Source organism: Phyllobates terribilis, unplaced genomic scaffold (assembly GCF_046119375.1).
Source record: "Phyllobates terribilis strain yellow unplaced genomic scaffold, ASM4611937v1 Scaffold_3__8_contigs__length_932513732, whole genome shotgun sequence".
Taxonomy (NCBI): Eukaryota; Metazoa; Chordata; class Amphibia; order Anura; family Dendrobatidae; genus Phyllobates; species Phyllobates terribilis.
Genome location: NW_027362763.1, coordinates 719,202,233 through 719,225,511, shown reverse-complemented (window position 1 = coordinate 719,225,511; position 23,279 = coordinate 719,202,233). Strand labels below are relative to the sequence as shown.

At 43.9% G+C, this 23,279-nt stretch overlaps 1 protein-coding gene across 2 annotated transcripts in view; it reads left to right on the top strand.

Moving 5' to 3' along the window:
- THADA (THADA armadillo repeat containing) overlaps positions 1 to 23,279 on the top strand; it is a 659,309-nt gene that overhangs the window by 43,963 nt on the left and 592,067 nt on the right. For both annotated transcript variants that reach the window (XM_073672037.1, XM_073672036.1), the window contains exons 16-19: positions 2,160 to 2,311; positions 15,189 to 15,411; positions 17,339 to 17,474; positions 20,489 to 20,625. In XM_073672037.1, the coding sequence (XP_073528138.1) occupies positions 2,160 to 2,311; positions 15,189 to 15,411; positions 17,339 to 17,474; positions 20,489 to 20,625 (648 nt within the window). The remainder of the gene's footprint in view (positions 1 to 2,159; positions 2,312 to 15,188; positions 15,412 to 17,338; positions 17,475 to 20,488; positions 20,626 to 23,279) is intronic.

Sequence of the window (23,279 nt, the reverse complement as noted above, 5' to 3'; positions counted from 1 at the left end):
CATGGAGCCGGGAGCCGACACCCGGCACTTACACAGATCAACAGATATCTGCATCGGTACTGCAGTTTATCTCCCATTCGTCTTTTGCATCTTAGTCTTAGGAAACTCTTGAGATCGTCAAGTGTCACATCCTTCGAACTCCCACCAGTTAAAGATGAAAAGCAAATCCTAGTAACCCTACTATCAGTAACCTCATTAAGGTTCATAATCAGACTGAAAATTGGGGATTGAGCACATGATATTCCTTTTTAAAGGAATATTTCATGTTCACAGCAAACCCCATTCTTAAAATACACTTTTCAACATTGAAAATGCATCATCAAGAAAGAAAAGTTGTGAAGTTATGGAAATCACAAGATGGATAACGATATGCAAATGATGAAGAAATGGAGACACAGTTGTCAAAACCTCCTCATTTATTCAGGATCGACCATAAGAGCCACGTGCAGAAATCCCCACACTTACAGCCTCGGCTGCTAATCAGTGAGGTTATTGATGGTCGTCTGAGGTATGTTCTGCTGCGCTGAATGCATTTGGGCAGATCATCAAGATCCACTGCTGGCAGCTCCTCTGCAATTGCCGAGCAGTGATGTCCCAGATGTGCTCGATGGGAGACGAGGCCTAAGACGTTGCAGGTCATGGTAGTGCATTCACGTAGGATGCTAAGAGTAGCATGATCAACATTCGTCCTAGTGTTGGACATCATTTGCGCCCGAGACAAAAGTGGGACTCGTTCCTGAAAAGGACAGGGCTCCATTACAGCCTCCATGTTTGTCTTGCTCTGCACCATGACAGACTTTGAGAGCGTCGGCGCAAGGTCAGTGGAGCACCTGTAGCTGGATGTCTGGCTTGTAGACCAATGCCGTGCAATCGCCTGCTGATGGTTTGGGTAGACACTGTTTGACGCCTTAGGCTCGGTATGTGGCGTCCAATTTCTCTTGTAGAACCAGTGATATGGACATTTTTTCCAAAGTGTCCAAGGAACTGTTTTTCAACTTGACAACGCCACGCTGCTTATTGCTCATGCTACTGTGAGCCGCCTGCATGGCCTAAACGTGCTACCATAGCCTGCAGAGTCTCCGGACTTGTCTCCCATCCAGCACATCTGTGATATCATTGATCAGCAATTGCAAAAGGAGCTGTCAGCAGCGGATCTTGATTATTTACCCAAGTTGAAACCTGTCAATGCGTTGAAGTGTGTATTTCTGCGCGTGGCACTCGTGTTCAATACTGAATAAATTGAGATGTTTTGAAAATTATGTTTTGTATTTTTTTCATCATTTTTCATATCGTTAACACGTCTATCCATCCCGCGATTTCTATAACTCCACAAATTTTCTTTTCTTGGTGCTGCAGTTTCTATGTTGAGGAATGAGGAGTGTAGATGCGGTTCTCAGAAGTTGGAAATGTCTCTACGAGACAATTATGGCATGTCCTACGCTACGATGCAGATGTGAGCGGTGCAGGAATACCACTCTAATTTCTGTTAGCTAGAAGTTATATGTTTGGGACCAACCTATTGGGTTTATCTGATCATCTCTGCCAAACTGACAATCGCCGGGGATTAAATAACTTCTCGAACTGTGTCTCTTTTTTCGGAGGGGAGCAGCTTTCCCGACTTGTCTATCATCGAGCACAAGTCAACTTGCTCAGCTCTTTCCATAGCTTTACTTTACTGTAAGAAATTAATGACCTATAATGCCCTCTAATTTGATGTAGTCATAATGTAAAGTATCTGAGCTTTGTGTTTACTGCGGGATACAGGTACATGGATAAGGAAAGTACAAGGCCCCGAGCGGCCGTCCCCTTTGATCAGCCCTTGTAGTCCCCTCGCTGTTATGAATGGTCTGCGTTGTGTAAGTACCGAGCTTGTTCACTGTTACGGGGCATAAAACGAGGCCAGTCCTCCTATGACAGCAGAAAAACCAACACAAACGATATGTACGGAGGAAACGAAAACATCTGCATTTAATCCAGTCTTTTTTATTATAAGTGCAAGAAGAAAAAGCAAAAAAAAAAGCCGCCTGTGCATTTGGTGTTTCACATCTGCGGGGCCCCAGCGCTCCTTTATTGGGCGCAGTAAAGCTTAACGAGCTTTGTTTTGTGGAGCAGAAACTTATTAGTGAGATTTCTTCCTTACTAATGATCTCTTTTCACAGGCTCCTGTCAGACCGTATTTCAGTTCGCTCCGTCGGTCAGCGGTAACAATGTCCACGCTCTCCTAGAGTGCTTCAGTAACACCTTTGAGGAAGTGAAACTTCTTGCCTTTGAACTTCTGAGAAAGTTGCCCCCGCCCGCTGTAGGCCTCCAGGTAATTATGGCCAAACTTGGAACAAAAGCCTTTTAGCCGCGGCCTTGCAATCCGTGGTGGACGCTCCATGCACTGCGCGCTGCGGCTTTGGATGTGGAGTTATTAAACCTTGTTATTACGGCAGATAAAATCTGATGTAAATGGCTGCGGTTCATTTAGGGGAAGGAATTTAGTTAATATGTAACAGAATTATTATTATTTTCAAAATGATTCACCAAAGCAGTGGAAATTATAAAGTTTTCTTAAAAGTGAACTTTTAAGAGTTTTGATTAGTTGTTTTCCATGCGAAGTACTGTTGGTTGCTTGGGGTTTCAGTCAGGGATGTACATAGAAATTATGGGGCCCCATAGCAGAAGTTAATTTGCTCCCCCCACCCCCAAAAAATAAATAAATAAAATTAAATAAATAATATTCGGCGGGGTCACAGAGGAGAATTTCTCACAACTTTGTAGTCCTTAGAAAGTAATTTTCCTCCTACGGAAGCCTTAGATTTCCCTTTCATTTCACCCAAAAAGTATGATGCCAACATAAATGCCCCCCACACGCACAGTATGATGACCCTACTGTACCCCACCTCAACTCCCCCAGCAAAGTATGGTGACTCCAACACAGTATGATCCTCCAACTGTGACTTCCACACAGCCCTCAATCCAGCCCCACACCTCACCACACTGTATAATGGCCCCGACTAGCCCTCCAATCAGTATAATACACCCCATAGTCCTCCATATAGTATAATGCACCCCCCATAGTCCTTCATACTATATAATGGCCCCCACTAGCCCTCCAATCAGTATAATACACCCCATAGTCCTCCATATAGTATAATGCACTCCATAGTCCTCCATATAGTTTAATGCACCCCCTATAGTGCTCTATACAGTATAATGCACCCCATTGTTGTCCATACAGTATTCTGGCCACCACAATATACTCACTGATTAAAAAAAATTCAATACTCGCCTCTCCTTCTCATTTCCCCGCTGCTCCAGTCTCTGCAGCGAGCCTACTGAAGCGCCCGCACATCTTAGCACAGCGGGCGCCATGTAGTGACATAGTGCCTGCTGCGCTGAGACGTTAGATGCCGAGCGAGAATGATGAGAGGAGGAGTGTCAGCTGCCTCTCCCTCTCTCATCATTACTTTCAACTGTATCGGCATCCAGGATACAGACAGTCCATAAGAAGTATGGGACAGTCTGGCTGAAAAGTTTCTAACTCTTTTATCTGTTTTTTTTTTTCTGGGTGCCTCTCAGCTGATTTATGACCAGAGACCACATCAAAGTTCATTGTGCTGGGAAACAAAGAGACTGTAAAAGCCTAAACGGAGCAAATTTTGTAATGAGCCCCCATTGCAAAAATCATTTTTAGCACCAAATACATGCATTTAAGAAAAAAAAATATCCCCTCCCCAATAGTTGCAACCTCATAGTCATATGAATTTAGACGAAAGACTGATCACACCACAAAATTGTTCACACATGAATGATGCACTAATGCCCAACTGTTTATAACCTGGGGGCTACAATGCAAGGTTGAATTACCTCCAAGGGTTATATTAAACCTTAAAGCGCACCTGTCAGCAGGATTTTGCTTAGTAAACCACATACACTGTCAGGTGGGCGCCATTACCCTGAGTAAAATGATATCTTTGATATCCGTCCAGTGGTTCTTCTATAGTCTTTATTTTCAGTTCTGCCATAATGATATGCTCGTGCTTTAGGGAGGGGCTGTAACTGCTGCTCTCATTATGTATGCCTATCTCTGGCCTCTGACAGGTCACTGTGCTTTCAGTCACCTGCCTACTACTTTAAATATTGCCTTTGTAATTTCTCTGCCAATGTGAAATTTACATCCCCAAAATGGTTGCCGCCCGCGCATGCTCAGTAGCATTTTATGATTGCCGAGGGATGCTACTGTGTACGCGCGGGCGCCGTTTTGCTACAGGAAAAAGAAACTTGCCTGCAGCAATATGGCCCCCGATGCTCGAGCTTACACAGTAGCATTTCTCGGTTGCCAAGCGATGCTACTGCGCATGCGCGGCGCCATATTGCTGCACCCAAATTCTTTTTCTTGTAGTAAAATGGTGCCCGTGCGTGCGCAGTAGCATCCCTCGGCATCCGAAAGATGCTACTGTGCATATGCGGGCGTCTGTGGCCATTTTGGGGGATGTAAATTTCACATTGGCAGAGAAATTACAAAGGCAATATTTAAAGTAGTAGGCAGGTAACTGAAAGCACAGTGACCTGTCAGAGGCCAGAGATAGGCATACATAATGAGAGCAGCAGTTACAGTCCCTCCCTAAAGTCCCACCCCAGAGCACGAGCATATCATTATGGCAGAACTGAAAATATAGATTATAAAAGAATTGTGGACGGATTTCATCATCAAAGGTATTTTACTCAGGGTTATGGAGCCCACCTGACAGTGTATGGGGTTTACTAAGCACAATCCTGCTGACACATGCACTTTAAAGGGGCATTTCCATCTGAGACATTTAAAGACAAATCAAAATTATATTCCACGAATATCTGATGGTCCCACAGATTTCATTACTGTGCTGATAGTTTGTTACAGTGTAGGGGGCGCAGTCAGACGGCCGTATAACTTGGACTGAGATCGGACTGCAATGCACGGACTGGCCGGCGGCTCTCCCGACCAGAGTGTCACCGCTCTATATATTTCTATACAGGTGTCACGCTTAAGTCAGGAAAGCCACCAGATAGTCCGAGCATTGCGGTCTGTTCTCAGGGCGCTGTCAGACGGCCACATAAATCGGACTGAGATCGGACCGCAATGCTCGGACTGGCCAGTGGCTTTACCGACCTGAGCATGACAGCTGCATAAATATACAGCTGTCACGCACGGGTGGGTAGAGCCGCTGGCCAGTCATAGAACTGCAGTCCGATCTTGGCAGTCAGATGGTCGTATAAATTGGAATGAGATCAGACCGCATTGCTCGGACTGGCCAGCAGCTCTCCCGATGTGCGCTTGATAGCTTCATATATTTCTATGAAGCTATCAGGAAAGCCACTGGCCAGTCGGAGCAGTCCGGCCAGTCGGAGTGTTTAGCTCAGGGTACAACCACTTGCTGCTGCTGAAGCTCTGCACACACAGCGGGCCAATATTGGCCATGACGGTGGGCGGCATTCCCCACAGAGCGTCACTTAGACTGGATACAGTTGTACCAAACTCTCAGCTGTGAGCAAAACTCAGAACTAGATCTCTGATTTCCATAGCTGTATTGATCCTGATTGACTTTAACTATTTTCTAATTTTATTTTAAATATTCTGTTACATTTTATTAATCTTTTTTTTTTTTATCTGTGCAGTTGACATAATACCGTAGGGTAACGTGATCCGCCATGTGGTATATGGATCACGGGAGTATGTGATGGAAAATTGGATTGTGAAATGAACATTGGCTTTTGTGCGAGACGCGGTTTAGGAATCATTTTGGGGATGTATTGGCCAAACTCTGACTAAAAGTATGTAATCATCCCGCAAAATGAAAATCCTGGCTTGCCTGCTGTCTCACATTATCAGCTGCCGTGTGTGTTGTTCCAGCTATTTCCCAGCACATCGTGCGGTATGTGATCAGTCCTGCCGGCCAACTCTCCAGAACAGTAAAAGCCAATGTGCTTCAGAGCCGCAAAGGGGAGACTTATTAGGATATATGAGACCATGGATAGCATCTTAGAAATTCCTTCCTATTTTCCCAAGATTGTTCTTAAAAAGGGGTTGTCTCAGTGTGATGACCTTGGCTAAAATTGCAAAGTGTTTGTAAAAATAAGTAACTTTGCAATTTACTATTTATTTAAAAAATCCCTCTTTGTTCTCAATAAGGGAAGGATTTTCTAATTTTCTTTACTGCTCGTTGCCTTGTTTACTGACCACCAGCTGGGGTAAGTCAGAGGTGGCCGGTCTCCCAGGCAGTGCGCAGCGCTTGCAAGTTGTTTGCTGTATCCGGTCATTTTTCAGTGCCCCTTTGCTCCTCCGATGTTGCAGAGACAAAGTATGTATATGTGTGTGTGTGTGTGTGTGTGTATATATATATACATACATATACAGTACAGACCAAAAGTTTGGACACACCTTCTTATTTAAAGATTTTTCTGTTTTTTCTTGACTATGAAAATTGTACATTCACACTGAAGGCATCAAAACTATGAATTAACACATGTGGAATTATATACTTAACAAAAAAGTGTGAAACAACTGAAAATATGTCTTATATTCTAGGTTCTTCAAAGTAGCCACCTTTTGCTTTGATGACTGCTTTGCACACTCTTGGCATTCTCTTGATGAGCTTCAAGAGGTAGTCACCGGAAATGGTCTTCCAACAATCTTGAAGGAGTTCCCAGAGATGCTTAGCACTTGTTGGCCCTTTTGCCTTCACTCTGCGGTCCAGCTCACCCCAAACCATCTCGATTGGGTTCAGGTCTGGTGACTGTGGAGGCCAGGTCATCTGGCGTAGCACCCCATCACTCTCCTTCTTGGTCAAATAGCCCTTACACAGCCTGGAGGTGTGTTTGGGGTCATTGTCCTGTTGAAAAATAAATGATGGCCCAACTAAACGCAAACCGGATGGAATAGCATGCCGCTGCAAGATGCTGTTGTAGCCATGCTGGTTCAGTATGCCTTCAATTTTGAATAAATCTCCAACAGTGTGACCAGCAAAGCACCCCCACACCATCACACCTCCTCCTCCATGCTTCACGGTGGGAACCAGGCATGTAGAGTCCATCCGTTCACCTTTTCTGTGTCGCACAAAGACACGGTGGTTGGAACCAAAGATCTCAAATTTGGACTCATCAGACCAAAGCACAGATTTCCAGTGGTCTAATGTCCATTCCTTGTGTTCTTTAACCCAAACAAATCTCTTCTGCTTGTTGCCTGTCCTTAGCAGTGGTTTCCTAGCAGCTATTTTACCATGAAGGCCTGCTGCACAAAGTCTCCTCTTAACAGTTGTTGAAGAAATGTGTCTGCTGTGGCATTGACCTGGTCTCTAATCTGAGCTGCTGTTAACCTGCGATTTCTGAGGCTGGTGACTCGGATAAACTTATCCTCAGAAGCCGAGTTGACTCTTGGTCTTCCTTTCCTGGGTCGGTCCTCATGTGAGCCAGTTTCTTTGTAGCGCTTGATGGTTTTTGCAACTGCACTTGGGGACACTTTCAAAGTTTGCCCAATTTTTCGCACTGACTGACCTTCATTTCTTAAAGTAATGATGGCCATTCGTTTTTCTTTACTTAGCTGCTTTTTTCTTATCATAATACAAATTCTAACAGTCTATTCAGTAGGACTATCAGCTGTGTATCCACCTGACTTCTGCACAACACAACTGATGGTCCCAACCCCATTTATAAGGCAAGAAATCCCACTTATTAAACCTGACAGGGCACACCTGTGAAGTGAAAACCATTTCCGGTGACTACCTCTTGAAGCTCATCAAGAGAATACCAAGAGTGTGCAAAGCAGTCATCAAAGCAAAAGATGGCTACTTTGAAGAACCTAGAATATAAGACCTATTTTCAGTTGTTTCACACTTTTTTGTTAAGTATATAATTCCACATGTGTTAATTCATAGTTTTGATGCCTTCAGCGTGAATGTACAATTTTCATAGTCATGAAAATACAGAAAAATCTTTAAATGAGGTGTGTCCAAACTTTTGGTCTGTACTGTGTGTGTGTGTGTGTGTATGTATGTATGTATGTGTGTGTGTGTATATATATATATATATATATATATATATATATATATATATATATATATATATATATATATATATATATATATATATATATATATATATATATATATATATATATATATATATATATTTTTTTTTTTCCCTTTTTAAGTTCTGTACATGAAAGCAATCATGTCTGAGATTCTGATATAATTTACATGAGCCATAGAGACTTGTAGTCTGCAGAGGACTTTTGTGGGAGAGTATTGTGAGCATGCTTAATGACCTGTGCATAGATCCTTGAACAGGGAGGAAGTGAGCTGTGATCATCACCTATTATAAATAATGCTCTGTTATCTCATGTATATAGAGGTGTTACCTCTTGTTGTAATCCTGTCTGGGACGATAACGAGACTGCTGAAAAGTCGTCTGCACAGAACAGGAAGTGTCAGTCCATTTTGTGACCTCAATGGTCAGAGTTTTACAATATACGTTTAAAGAAGGTTCTTTCATGAATTAGGAAAAAATTAGTCTCTACTGTAATTTTCATAGAACCATAGAATGTTAGAGCTGGAAGGGACCTCCAGGATCATCTGGTCCAGCCCCCTGCTCAATGCAGGATTCACTAAACCATCTCCGTTCTGTCCAGCCTCTGTTTGAAGACTTCCATTGAGGGAGAACTCACCGCTTCTCGTGGCCGCCTGTTCCACTCATTGATCACCCTCACTGTCAAAAAGTTTTTGCTAATATCTAATCTGTATCTTCTCCCTTTCTGTTTCATGAGAATAAGGCTGATCCCTCTCCACGGTGACTTCCCTTCAGATATTTGTAGACAGCTATTAAGTCTCCTCTCAGTCTTCTTTTTTGTAAGCTAAACATTCCCAGATCCTTTAACTGTTCCTCATAAGACATAGTTTGCAGTCCGCTCACCATCCTGCTAGCTCTTCTCTGTACTTGCTCCAGTTTTTCATCCTCTTTACTCACTCCTCTGCAGTTTTGGTCTCTTCTCTTCCTGTGAGCGGGATCTGTCTCCTTCTGCCAATTCGTCATCCCCAGTCGTCTTCTCCAGAACTAAAGAGAAATAGTCCGTCACACAGCCTCTGAGATCCCACTAACAAATAGCTAAGTTTAACTCTATCGTCGTCCCCATGTCTATTTATCATCTACCTCATGTCTGTCTCTCTCAATCTACTGTATATTGCTCTGCGCAGCATAAGCAGAGACAACGCAGGGAAGCTACTGAGCACGTGCGTCCACCACTGAAGGTGGACCTACAGTCCAGTCACAAGATAAACAGCAGGAGGCGCTATTGCCCATAAAAATGTCATGTATTTAGAAATGTATATTGCAGATACACTTCTTTTCACACTCTTATTGAGTATTCAAGAACACTTGATTTAAATAATAGGCCATTTTCTGGTGACGCACTCCATTTTTTTCAATCCTCATAGAAAAGTATTGGATCATGTTCACTGCAATGAGATTTTTCAACATATTCCAAATCTCATCACAGCTAGGTTTAAGCTTCAACAGTACAAGAACATTACAGGTGCAGCTTTACAAAGCCCAAGTCGCCTGCTGCTAATTTTAGTGAAAACAGTGAACTTTTCAAAGAGGAGCTTTTACATTGCACTTTAAACAGAATATAAATTACACTACATGTAGAGCATATATCATGTGTTTATTTGTCTAAACTTACTGTAAGTGATACCTATATGTCTAAACTTCCTGTTATGGCGATAACTCGCATGCCTCCTCAGCACCTCTCTACTCACCATGGTCATTGCGCAGCTTCTCCTCGTATCAAGTCGGCTCGCTGAGTTTTGCCTTTTTCTGCACTGCTGCAACAGCATGTTGGCCTTAGGGTTGCATGTCCGGTCTGTGCAGGAACTTAACCCTGCTGTGTCCTGCAGAGATTAGGTACCCCGCCCTATATTAGGCAGCTTTTCCCACCACTCCTTTCCCGAACGTTGGTTCCTAGCTTTGTTTCACCTAGTTTATGCAGTCAACCATCTTCTGTTTCCCGTTAACGACCTGGCTTGTTCACCTGTCCCTTCTGACCTCTCTGCTCCTGACATCGGCTACGTTTATCGAACCTGTGCTGCCTGCCCTGACGTCGGATTGTCTGACCATGTCTTTATCTTTGCCCTCCTGTGCCGTGTAACCGTGCCCCTGACCCTCCGGTCAGCTGCTGTGCTGCTGTCCCCAGGATTGCCCTGTAGTGGTACCTGGTGTTTTCAGACAGCCCAGCCTATCCTCACCATTAGAGGCTCTAGTGAAGACCAGGTAGACACCTAGTCACGCCCCTCCAGGATAAGCCCGGCCCATGGCGCATTGGGTCCACACCCAACCGCGTTACACTTCCTATAAGTGATTTGGCAGTCGTGAAAAGCTTGCTCTAAATGTTATAGATGATTTGTCAATGGTTAAAGACCGAATAGGCTCTTTCATCTGGAAATACTAATATTAATGGGGTTGCCCAATATTAAAATTAAGAATCAACTTTCTTTCCAGAAATGATCTCCAGAAGGGGATGTCAAAGTCTATGCGCAACCTCTAATGGACATGATGGTCGCACATGCTCACTTTCTATTACACAGGGAAATGTGGAGCCTCAGTTCTCAGAATCAGTGAGAGTCTTGGCAGCTGGACTTCCAATGGTCATACTTTTATCATCTGTCTTGCAGATAATTAATAAATGTTGACTATGAGACAACCACTGATTAGGCTGACAGATCTCGTTACTCATGGACTCTGAGTCTAAGGGCTAAAGCTTCTCCTTAAAGAGTACTTTATAACCAGTCTGGTACTGCCCTTTTTATTTAAGAAGAGAGTGAACAGCCATTGACTGATAATTTTTGTACATAGCACTTATCAAAAATGTCTAGAAGGGTCCTTAATGGCAGGCGTAAGGACCCTACTTCCTAGGAAAATTTGGGTCCAAACTAACAGTTGGCGGAATCCCCTGCTGTCTTGTCTGTATACTCTTTTGCTTCCTCCCCTGCCCAGGAGCTGTGGTATGATCAGACCATGTTCCTGTACGGTCAGACACAGCCATTACACCGTACACAACAGGGGCACATTTATAAGATTATCTCAGCACAGAAACATTTTATTTAAACAATTGTGGAAATTATTATTATTCCAAGATCTATTGATTAAAATCAACTTTTGTTTGTGGGATAACCCCTTTAAGGATGCAGCAGCGCAGGACGAGTTAAAAAAAATACAACACGTGAGATCAATTGCTTTCACATGAGGAGGGAGGCGGAGAGTTGTGGATTCCCTCTTTGCTTGCCAGGATCCCTCAATCCGGAAGTTAAAACCCGACTTTTACTAGAAAGTTGGCTCCTTTAGAGGGGCATTAGAGGCACTTCTTGACATTTTTGATAATAAAGAATATTTAGTCAAATCTGGTGATGCATACTCTTTAAGGAAACTCCAAAACTGTCATAAAGAGGTTTAATGGCAATGAAATTGCTTCCTATCAGATAAAATATGTAAATAACCTCTTCACCGTGGATGAGAACGGAGTCTCTAGTGCCACCTATTGGAAGTAGTAATCCTGTCGCTATAGACTCTCTAAATGAGGAGGTGTTCCCAGGTGGCCAGTTTTTAGCTTATTCCTGCTGCTCCTTTTGAGTATTCTGTTTTTTTTTCTAAACCTATATGGACCCAGAGAATATGGAGCTTTATAATTAGTACTAATTTTTAAGTCCTTTACCAAGGGGGCCGTTCTCACAAGGTAATAATTCAGAGCAGCCTGAAGATGCGCCCCACAGGATCCTGTAAGATACGCCCCTTTGGAAAAGACCATAAAGATTAGCTCTAATTATAAAGGCCCATATCTGTGGAACTATATGTCAGACTTTAAAAAAAGAAAAAAAGGTATAATACTCAGGGGAGCAGCAAAAATTTGACATTTTTTTACCTGGTGACAGGTCTCTTTTAAAGAGCCTTGTCATATCACTCAGACTATGAAGCCAAGCCAAAATCTTTTCCAAAAGGAAGACCTCCATTTTGCATACTGGCTGTACATAATTCTTGCCACTCATCAGTGCAAAGTAGGAGACTGGTTGTGGCTGGGCGGTGGAGGGGGGCTCAGCCGCCAAGAGCGATTACTTTAGCTGGATGTGCTTCCGAGGACACACATTCAGTTGAAATGTATTGCGGTGCAGGGAAACCGCCGGCTCCCTGCGCTGCACTACACGCCGCCAACCAATCAGAGGCTGGCAGCAGACGTCTGCGTGGCTGTGACGGGGATGCCAAAGTCAGCTGTTAGCCCCCACGATGGCTGTAGAGGAGGACCCTGCGCAGCGTGTGGAAAGGCAAATAGTATCGTTTAGTTTTTAACGTATTGGAAAACAGGGCACATTTTACCAGCTTGGGGGACATATATGCCAGATTGGGTGTCATTATGTCAGATTGGGGGACATTATGCCAGATTGGGGTACATTATCCCAGGAAGGGGCCCAGGATGGGGGACATTATCCCAGGAAGGGGCCCAGGATGGGGGACATTATCCCAGGAAGGGGCCCAGGATGGGGGACATTATCCCAGGAAGGGGCCCAGGATAGAGAACATTATCCCAGGAAGGGACCCAGTATGGGGGACACTATCCCAGGACATTATTATTGGAAGGAGCGTCCCTTATTACGTAGCATCCCATCTACACTGCTCAAAAAGTAAAGGGAACACTTAAACAACAGAATATAACTCCACGTAAATCAGATTTCTGTGAAATCAAACTGTCCACTTAGGAAGCTACACTAATTGACAATCAATTTCACATGCTGTTGTGCAAATTGAATAGATAATAGATGGAAATTATTGGCAATTATTAAGACTTGCTCAATATAGAAGTGGTTCTGCTGGTGGGGACCACAGACCACATCTCAGTACCAATGCTTTCTGGCTGATGTTTTGGTCACTTTTGAATGTTGGTTGTGCTTTCACACTCGTGGTAGCATGAGACGGACTCTACAACCCACTGAAGTTGCTCAGGTAGTACAGCTCATCCAGGATGGCACAATGCGAGCTGTGGCAAGAAGGTTTGATGTGTCTGTCAGCATAGTGTCCAGAGGCTGGAGACGCTACCAGGAGACATGGTGGAGGCCGTAGGAGAGCAACAACCCAGCAGCAGGATCTCTACCTCCTCCTTTGTGCAAGGAGGAAGAAGAGGAGCCCTGCAAAATGACCTCCAGCTGGCCATAAATGTGCATGTGTATGCACAAACGGTTAGAAACAGACTCCATGAGGGTGGTATGAGGGCCCAACGTCCACTGATGGGGGTTGTGCTCGCAGCCCAACACCGTGCAGGACGCTTGGCATTTGCCACAGAACACCAGGATTGGCAAAGTCGCCACTGGCACCCTGTGCCCTTCACAGATGAAAGCAGGTTCACACTGAGCACATGTGACAGACGTGACAGAGTCTGGAGACGCCGTGGAGAGCGATCTGCTGCCTGCAACATCCTTCAGCATGATCGGTTTGGCAGTGGGTCAGTAATGGTGTGGGGTGGCATTTCTTTGGAGGGCCGCACAGTCCTCCATGTGCTCGCCAGAGGTAGCCTGACTGCCATTAGGTACCGAGATGAGATCCTCAGACCCCTTGTGAGACCATATGCTAGTGCGGTTGGCCCTGGGTTCCTCCTAATGCAGGACAATGCCAGACCTCATGTGGCTGGAGTGTGTCAGCAGTTCCTGCAAGATGAAGGCATTGAAGCTATGGACTGGCCCGCCCGTTCTGCAGACCTGAATCCGTTTGAGCCCATCTGGGACATCATGTCTCGCTCCATCCACCAACGTCACGTTGCACCACAGACTGTCCAGGAGTTGGCGGATGCTTTAGTCCAGGTCTGGGAGGAGATCCCACAGGAGACCATCCGCAACCTCCTCAGGAGCATGCCCAGGCGTTGTAGGGAGGTCATACAGGCACGTGGAGGCCACACACAATACTGAGCCTCATTTTGACTGGTTTTAAGGACATTACATCAAAGTTGGATCAGCCTGTAGTGTGTTTTTCCACTTTAATTTTGGGGGTGACTCCAAATCCAGGCCTCCATTGGTTAATAAATTTGATTTCCATTGATGATTTTTGTGTGATTTTGTTGTCAGCACATTCAACTTTGTACAGAACAAAGTATTCAATGAGAATATTTCATTCATTCAGATCTAGGATGTGTTATTTGAGTGTTCCCTTTATTTTTTTTGAGCAGTGTAGTTATGTAGGGGGCGGTCCCTTATTACTTCTTGCTGTCCCATTGTTACATATTATTATGTCTTGTTATGTACAGCACCGACCCTTACAATAGCGTATTCTCGTTATTGTTAATAACAGCGCCCTCTTTTATTACATAGTCGTCTCTTGTTATATATTAGACTGGTCCATCAGCTCCTCCATCAGAAAAGAAGTTTTCCTATGCTCCATCAGCCGTCATTGCATTATATATCTAACGAGAGGATGGTATGTAGTAAAGAACAGGGATGGTTTGTAAGGGACGATGCTGTACATAACAAGTGAGGGCACTGTGTATTAAGGGACGGTAATATACATAATAAGAGGAGACTGTAATAGATATATAATATAGACATAGCTTCGTCGCCATAAAAGGAGGATGGCCCAAACACAGTTCTTGCATAGGGGCCAAGAGCTGTCCGTGTCCACCCCTGCTTCTATGGGAGGTGTAAGGGGGGGTAGAGTTGGACAAGTCCTTGTCAAGACAACATTACAGGAAACTACATATATTTAAGTGAGTGTGATGCTCGGTCTCTATATTGAACCGCTTAACTATAAACTAGCTACCCGTATAATTGCACCATGGTGCGATAAGCAGGTCTCAGCTAATGAGATAATTAACTTTCACCAGTAATCCAACGCATCAAGGTCCAACGTGGGGAATTGGTGATCTACTATTTCACTACAGGAGATGAAGTACACTTATTGCGCATACATTAGTCTCCCTTCTTTGCTCTTAGGGCTGCCATCAAGTATCAGAAGCCATTAGTCTCCCTATAATACTTTTTCCTTTGGACTTGCAGGTATCCCTGGAATCTAGCTCAAAATTTAAAAAAAAAAAAAAATCCCAAAGTAATATTCTTGAAAAATTAACCAATTTTCATCTTTTTTTTTTGTTAATGCAACTTTGCAAAATGGAGGGTAGTTCGGTAACTTCTTCCTTTATTTTTCAGGAGCCGGAGAAAGTTCTGGTTCTTCTACAAGCAGCGATGAATCTCAGCACGAGCACCAAGCACTTCGATTGTGTGACCGCGTCCTACTTGCTGAATTTCTTGATAAATCAGGAGGGTCTGGAGGTCGCTCTGCGTCAGTTGGCACAAGACTGGCACAGAGAAGGCAACGATCGGCCTGTCGACATAGTCAGCCACAGTTTTGTGGAGAGAAACACCTTTAAGGGTTCGTTATCACTGCCTTGTTACTTTACATGATACTTTATCCTGTTTAAAGGGGTTTTTCTTTACTTTTTTTTTTTTTTTTTTTAAAAAAAGCTTATGGGTATGATCTCTGCTGGAACTGGAAGTGTTGGCAGCCCGACCACTAGTCAATAAATCAGCGGCCAGATGACCACTGGGACTGGAGGAAGATCCCACTTGTGTCTTTTTCTTTCCTTTACAGAAGAAACTGGCCTCTGTAAACTTAAAAAAAAAAACCCTTATAATTGCTGCTGTGTGCTTCATAAATGTGAAAAAAAAATACACTTCTCGAACAGATCAGCGCCGCTTTTATGCACAGAGCCCTATGTCCACTGATTGGCTGCAGCGGTCACATGACATAATTCATGTCTTGAGACTAGTTGGGGACAGAGGGCTCAAAGCACAAGAGTGATGCTGGTTTGGGGAGGTAAGTATACGTCATGGTCGGATAGGAGTTCCTGACCTTTGACGTACGGGTAGGTTATGGCGATCGTGCGGGGCTTAAGTTAAAGCTGAGACCCAGCTGTCAAATACCAGCAGCGGTGCCTGCTCGATCGCCGCTGGGAGCTTGGCTGTCACTGCCAGCAGCGGTGCCCGCACTGCCCCGGGACATTGAGCCCCCTAGATGCCGTGATCGATATCGATTGCAGCATTCAGAAAGCTGGGAGAGTGAGTGGGATCCCTCTCCCTTCCGATTGGTGCCCCCGCAACGTCATCACAAGGGCCCAATTGTTGCCATGTTTTTGGGATAAAAAAAAAATAATTTTTGCAATTGGGTCTCATTGAAAATCTTGCACTCTTTGCCTTTTTCAGGCTCTTTGTTTCTCGGCACATTCAACTTTGATACGATCTATGGTCCTAAATCCGCCGTGAGGAGCTCAGAAAAAGACAGATAAGGATTAAAAACTTCTCATCAGAAGATCATAACGAGCTCACTGATGTATTCTCCTTTCACTCATTCTGCAGCCAGCAAAAGACAATATAACACTAGAGGCTATAAAAAGCAAAACGATGCAATATGTTTAATTATACCCAATTGCGAAAATTATTTTTAGCTGCAATGTATTAAAGTAAAAAAAAGAAAAAAGTTCAATTGTCCTCATGGGTAGATAACCCTTTAATAAGGTCAGAATAGTATGAACTTTGCCGAAAGGTCTTCACACATGTATCTATGACCTAGCAAATCACTAGGATATGCCTCCATTTTATGATCACTGGGGGTCAGATCTCTGGCGTCCTCTCCGATCCTGAGAACTAGTCTCCTGCACAGTGGTGCTCTCAAGCACCCAATTATTCAAAGAAAAGGAGCCGCACTGCATGAAAAACATTCAAGGGGGCGACGTGCTAGCACCAGTACTGCAGCCCTTTATTTCTTTGGATCGCTAAGTGAGAAATACCCCTTTTAATAGATAAAATTCTTGCTTACAATTGCCACCACAAGGGGGAGCTCTCTGTGTATATATATATATATATATATATATATATATATATATATATATAAATATAAATATAAATTTTTTTAGAGCTTGCATTGAACTCGGCTGTGCATTGCTCCATGAATGCACATTGAGCTCTCAATGTAAAGATCCTGAAGATTTAATATTTTAAGTAAGAGCACTGTTTTTGGCTCACTGCTAGTAGGAGGTGATAGAAATCTCCTTTTATTTCCATATTTGAGATCTGTTACCAAGAACGGAGTAAATGTATACAAGAACCCATCACTCTTGGCTCATTAGCATTTACATTTTATAATTTTTTTCTGGTAGATATTTGTATTCCCCTAATAATGGGTCTAGGTTTCTGCATGTCATATAAAAGAAGAAATATGCAGTAACATAAAGTAAAGTGTCCATTAGAGAGTTGATCCTGTACATACGCGGCTGGCAGTAATATAATTTGCTTTTCTTCAGTTATTCGGCTCCTGATGGATAGCCTTGAGTATGAAATCACGCAGGCAGAGAATTCATTGCTGGAAGCTGCCGCCTCCTTTCCTTTGTATGGCCGCGTACACTGTATTATTGGAGCCCTGCAGCAGTTTTCTATGGGGTAAGTAATAAATCGGTGGGTACTTGCCATTAAAAACCTGATTTAGTCTAAATATTCTGTCCTGATTAATCTTTATAGTGGTCGGAGATGTATTTTCATGATATAGAGCTCATAGACTTGGATTTTATAGACATTATTCTGACTGGCTGCTGTTACCACTAGAGGGAGCATGTGAGTTTACTGCATACTATATGCTCCCTCTAGCTTTGGCTGCAGGCAGGTACAGTGATATGCTTTTAACATTTTTACGCCGCACAACAGATCTATAAGTCGTGGAGCTGAGCCTGCTCGGCACATGGCAGCTAAATTAAATATCAGGAATAGGTGTCTAACAGCCACGGCTAGAGCTGAGCTTTGTCTGCTGCTGTTAACCATTTAGATTCCACTGTTTGTGGTATTGCAGTATATAATATAAGCTATCAAACAATCGCAGGTTCAAGTGCCCTACGGGGACTAAAAAATAAGAGAAGGTTTAAAAAATAAAACAATAGAAAAATTTGAATTGCTCTGTGTACTGGCCTAGATGGTTTTCCAACATTAACAGCTACCTGTTAATTGCCATCCAGAATAAATGCATACCATTTTTTATTAATAAAAACCACAATTTATAAATTGTGGTTTTGATTAATAAAATATTGTATGTCGTTTACTTCCAACTCTTGTAGGATATTTAACTAATTTTGGAAGTGCCAAAATAATATGGGCCGTGTTTTGGTTTATCTACCTGTTAATTGCTCTGTCTACACACTTCATGTCTGCTGGTCATCAGATAACCTGCTTCAATTACCTGTTCACAGTGGCGAGTGCAGGCAGTGATCAAATGCCCCCAGCCTTTGATCTGTATAACTCATAACTCCACTTATGACACCCTTCTTTTTCCGCCTGTTAAAAATAAAGAAATTTCTCATGTAAGTCTTGTATGTCCTCCCTCCTTTTCAGATATAAGAAATTTGAATAGTGTCATAATTTACTGCACATCTATTACATATCTCGTTTAATCTGTTTTCATTGCAATCTGTTAATATATACGTCTTTTTTTTTTTTCTTTCTTTCTATCAAGTTTGTATCTTGTATAACATGAAAATCTTTCAATAAAAATTCCAATTAAAAAAAAAAGTAAAAAATAAGCATATTTTGCATCTGTAAAAATCCAAACTATCAAAATATAAAGATAATTAACGTACTTTACTGTATGTTAAACGCTGTAAAGAAAAAAAAATCGGAAATAAGATAAAATAGCTATCTAAATGGATTATGTTCCCCAAAATGTGTATGTATGTAAGTTTGGTATCACTGTAATCATGCTGACCTGGAGATTCATGTCACCAGGTCATTTTTTAACCGTGCAATGAAGACCGTAAGGCTATGTGCCCACGATGCGGAAATGCTCCTGATTTTTCCTGAGCGTTTCTGCATCTCCCTGGCAGAATAAACGCATGCGGATTGTGCAGGCGGATTGTACATGCGGATTGTGCAGGCGGATTGTACATGCATTTTTCCTACCAGGGACATGCGGATGTGAAGCTTTCTTCACTTGCATTTCCGCATGCGGGTTGACAAGCGCTTTCCAAGCGATTTTAGCATCACTTAGAAAAGTGTTTGTCAACTTGCTCACATTATATAAATCCATGCAAACGGCATGGATTTATATAGTGTGACCCGAGAGAATGTCAAAAAATTCAAAAATAAATCTATACTTACCTTTTGATGGCCCCCGCAGGTCCTCCAGTCCATCGCGATCTGCTGGCACGGGAGGACGAGCACACCGGGGGCCATCAGAAGGTAAGTATAACATTTATTTTTTATTTTATTCTTTTTTTCACAGGTTCTATGGTACCCGGGTCCGGAGGAGAGTCTCCTCTCCTCCACACCCGGGTACCATCCGCACATTGAACGCATGGATTCTGCATGTACAGATGCATTGATGCGGATTCCATGCGGTCTATTACAAGTCAATGGCGGCGAAAAAGCAGCGCTTCCGCAAAATAATTGGTAGTGCTGCGTTTTTTTCCGCAATGATAATCCGCAGCGGAAATTTCCACAGCATGTGCACAGCACATGAGGATTATCATTGGGGGACATGGCAGGCCTTCTACCAAGCGTTTTTTAAGCGTTTCTGCAGCGTTTTTGCCGCTGCTGAAACGCTTAAAAAACGCATCGTGGGCACACAGCCGAAGGCTTCACATCCGCATGTCCCTGGCAGGAAAACGCATGTACAATCTGCCAGGGAGATGCAGAAACGCTCAGGAAAAATCCGGAGCATTTCTGCATCTCGGGCACATAGCCGAATGAAACCCAAAAAACAACTGCTGAATTTACATTTTTTTTCACCATCTTATTCCACTTGGATTTTTTTTCCCATTATTCAGCACCTTATATGCTGAAATGGATGGTTTCAATCAAAACTATAAATCGTCCTGCAAAAAAAAAGACTGATACAGCTAAATAAATAAAAAAAATATGGTTCTTGGAAGCGGTGGAGGAAAAAAAAATGAAGGGGCAAAAACAGAAAATTGCCTTGTCATTAAGGGGTAAAAAGAGTAGTTTCAAAGTGTGACCCCTTGGAGCACGAAGGATTAGGAGATTTTTAGTACTTTCTGTTGGTCTAAAGCTGCAGAGCTATTAAAGGGGTATTCCCATCTCCAAGATCCTCTCCCAATATGTAGTAGGTGTAATAATAATATTAGTAGTAAATATCTCCAATTAGAAATGTAGTATAATTCTTCTGATTCGCTATGTCGCCTACCCCATGTGCAGGGCATTGCAGTAGCTTAGATATCCATGGTTATGACCACCAACAGTTAACTGTCACTATATGAATGGTTGTAACAATGGATACCTAAGCTACTGCAATGCCCTGCACATGGGGTAGGCGACATAGCTAATCAGGAGAACTATACTATATTTCTAATTGGAGGTATTTGCTAATAATATTATTAAACCTACTATATATTGGGATAGGATCTTGGCGATGGGAATACCCCTTTTAACGTGTCAATTTTCATTGTTTACAGGGACATCACGAATGTGGAGCAGTGGAGACAGCTGGTATCACGGCTGATCACGATGTCCTACCGTCTGTCCGTTATCGTCTCTCCAGTTGTCCACAGCTCATCACCGGAAGGTCTCATGCCAATGGACACAGAGTCGGGTAATTTTCTCTGTCTTAATGTTTTGTTTTTCTCTCCAATTGATTCCAGTTATGTAGATATTGCAGCATTTCTGGATGATAAAGTTTTATTCCAACGTCTGATCACTTAAAGATTTTGTACATTTTAGACGCCTGGTTAGCTGCTTTTTTTCTTTTGCATTTGTTTCCCCACCATTTTCCAGATCTCTGCTTACAGTCTCATCCACATGAGGCCCAGAACTTCAGCCGCCGGAATCAGCCTGTGAAAGGGTGAAAACTACGGCAAATCCACAGCATTCCTGCAACAGAATCTGCACAGTTTTACCACTGCAGATGGTCAGCAGATCTGTCCCATGTGCCCATCACAACAAAGAGAGATTCTTGTTTTATTAATCAATCTTTGAAATTGCATGCAAACTAGCTGGAGCTTCCTTGAGGGCGTGTGTATGCCATCGGTACATCCATCTCCCCCCTTAATTCACTCCTGATTACTTTGCATGTGACTTTAAAGCTGGCTTCTCAGCATTAACATCAAATTACTACAAAACCGCTAAAAGTTATATTGTTGTTCAAGGACATATGCAGCCACAGCAGGAGTGTCCGTAGTAAGATTGTTCTGGTGGACACAGACAGTAGAGGCTCCTGTGCAAGAACAATATATGGGCCCTTTGCAGCCCAAGATCTCCTAAACATGCAAAATTGCACCTGCTTTGGAGGTAGAAATGGCCCCCCTTACCTCCTGGGCCTCTGTGCGGTTGCACCAGTGATATGTCCACCCCTGGTTCTGACAGATTCCTGCCACACACATGACGTTCTATTCTTTATTCTAATGTCTAGATCCGTGATCGCTCTCCCAAACCGCATTTCAGTATCTTGCCAATATTAAACTTACGTTTCAAAAATCATAAGACTCTGAACATGCGCGCTCGCTTGTTCTCTCTCTTGTTCTCTCTCTTGTTCTCTCTCTTGTTCTCTCTCTTGTTCTCTCTCTTGTCTCTCTCTTGTTCTCTCTCTTGTTCTCTCTCTTGTTCTCTCTCTTGTTCTCTCTCTTGTTCTCTCTTCCCCGTTCTCTCTCTTCCCCGTTCTCTCTCTTCCCCGTTCTCTCTCTCTTCCCCGTTCTCTCCTCTTCCCGTTCTCTCTCTCTTCCCCGTCTCTCTCTCTTCCCCGTTCTCTCTCTCTTCCCCGTTCTCTCTCTCTTCCCCGTTCTCTCTCTCTTCCCCGTTCTCTCTCCTTCCCCGTTCTCTCTCTCTTCCCCGTTCTCTCTCTCTTCCCCGTTCTCTCTCTCTTCCCCGTTCTCTCTCTCTTCCCCGTTCTCTCTCTCTTCCCCGTTCTCTCTCTCTTCCCCGTTCTCTCTCTCTTCCCCGTTCTCTCTCTCTTCCCCGTTCTCTCTTCTCCCGTTCTCTCTCTCTTCCCGTTCTCTCTCTCTTCCCCGTTCTCTCTCTCTTCCCCGTTCTCTCTCTCTTCCCGTTCTCTCCTCTTCCCCGTTCTCTCTCTCTTCCCCGTTCTCTCTCTCTTCCCCGTTCTCTCTCTCTCCCGTTCTCTCTCTCCCCTTCTCTCTCTCTTCCCCGTTCTCTCTCTCTTCCCCGTTCTCTCTCTCTTCCCGTTCTCTCTCTCTTCCCCGTTCTCTCTCTCTTCCCCGTTCTCTCTCTCTTCCCCGTTCTCTCTCTCTTCCCCGTTCTCTCTCTCTCTTCCCCGTTCTCTCTCTCTCTTCCCCGTTCTCTCTCTCTCTTCCCCGTTCTCTCTCTCTTCCCCGTTCTCTCTCTCTTCCCCGTTCTCTCTCTCTCTTCCCCGTTCTCTCTCTCTCTTCCCCCTTCTCTCTCTCTCTTCCCCGTTCTCTCTCTCTTCCCCTCTCTCTCTCTCTTCCCCGTTCTCTCTCTCTTCCCCGTTCTCTCTCTCTTCCCGTTCTCTCTCTCTTCCCCGTTCTCTCTCTCTTCCCTCTCTCTCTCTCTCTTCCCCGTTCTCTCTCTCTTCCCCTCTCTCTCTCTCTCTTCCCCTCTCTCTCTCTCTTCCCCTCTCTCTCTCTCTCTCTCTCTCTTCCCCGTTCTCTCTCTCTCTTCCCCGTTCTCTCTCTCTCTTCCCCGTTCTCTCTCTCTCCCTTCCGTTCTCTCTCTCTTCCCCTTCTCTCTCTCTTCCCCGTTCTCTCTCTCTTCCCCGTTCTCTCTCTCTTCCCCGTTCTCTCTCTCTCTTCCCCTCTCTCTCTCTCTCTCCCCTCTCTCTCTCTCTTCCCCGTTCTCTCTCTCTCTTCCCCGTTCTCTCTCTTCCCCGTTCTCTCTCTCTTCCCGTTCTCTCTCTCTTCCCCGTTCTCTCTCTCTTCCCCGTTCTCTCTCTCTTCCCCGTTCTCTCTCTCTTCCCCGTTCTCTCTCTCTTCCCCGTTCTCTCTCTCTTCCCCGTTCTCTCTCTCTTCCCCGTTCTCTCTCTCTTCCCCGTTCTCTCTCTCTCTTCCCCGTTCTCTCTCTCTCTTCCCCGTTCTCTCTCTCTCTTCCCCGTTCTCTCTCTCTCTTCCCCGTTCTCTCTCTCTCTTCCCCGTTCTCTCTCTCTTCCCCGTTCTCTCTCTCTCTTCCCCGTTCTCTCTCTCTCTTCCCGTTCTCTCTCTCTTCCCCGTTCTCTCTCTCTTTCCCCGTTCTCTCTCTCTTCCCCGTTCTCTCTCTCTTCCCCGTTCTCTTCTCTCTTTCCCT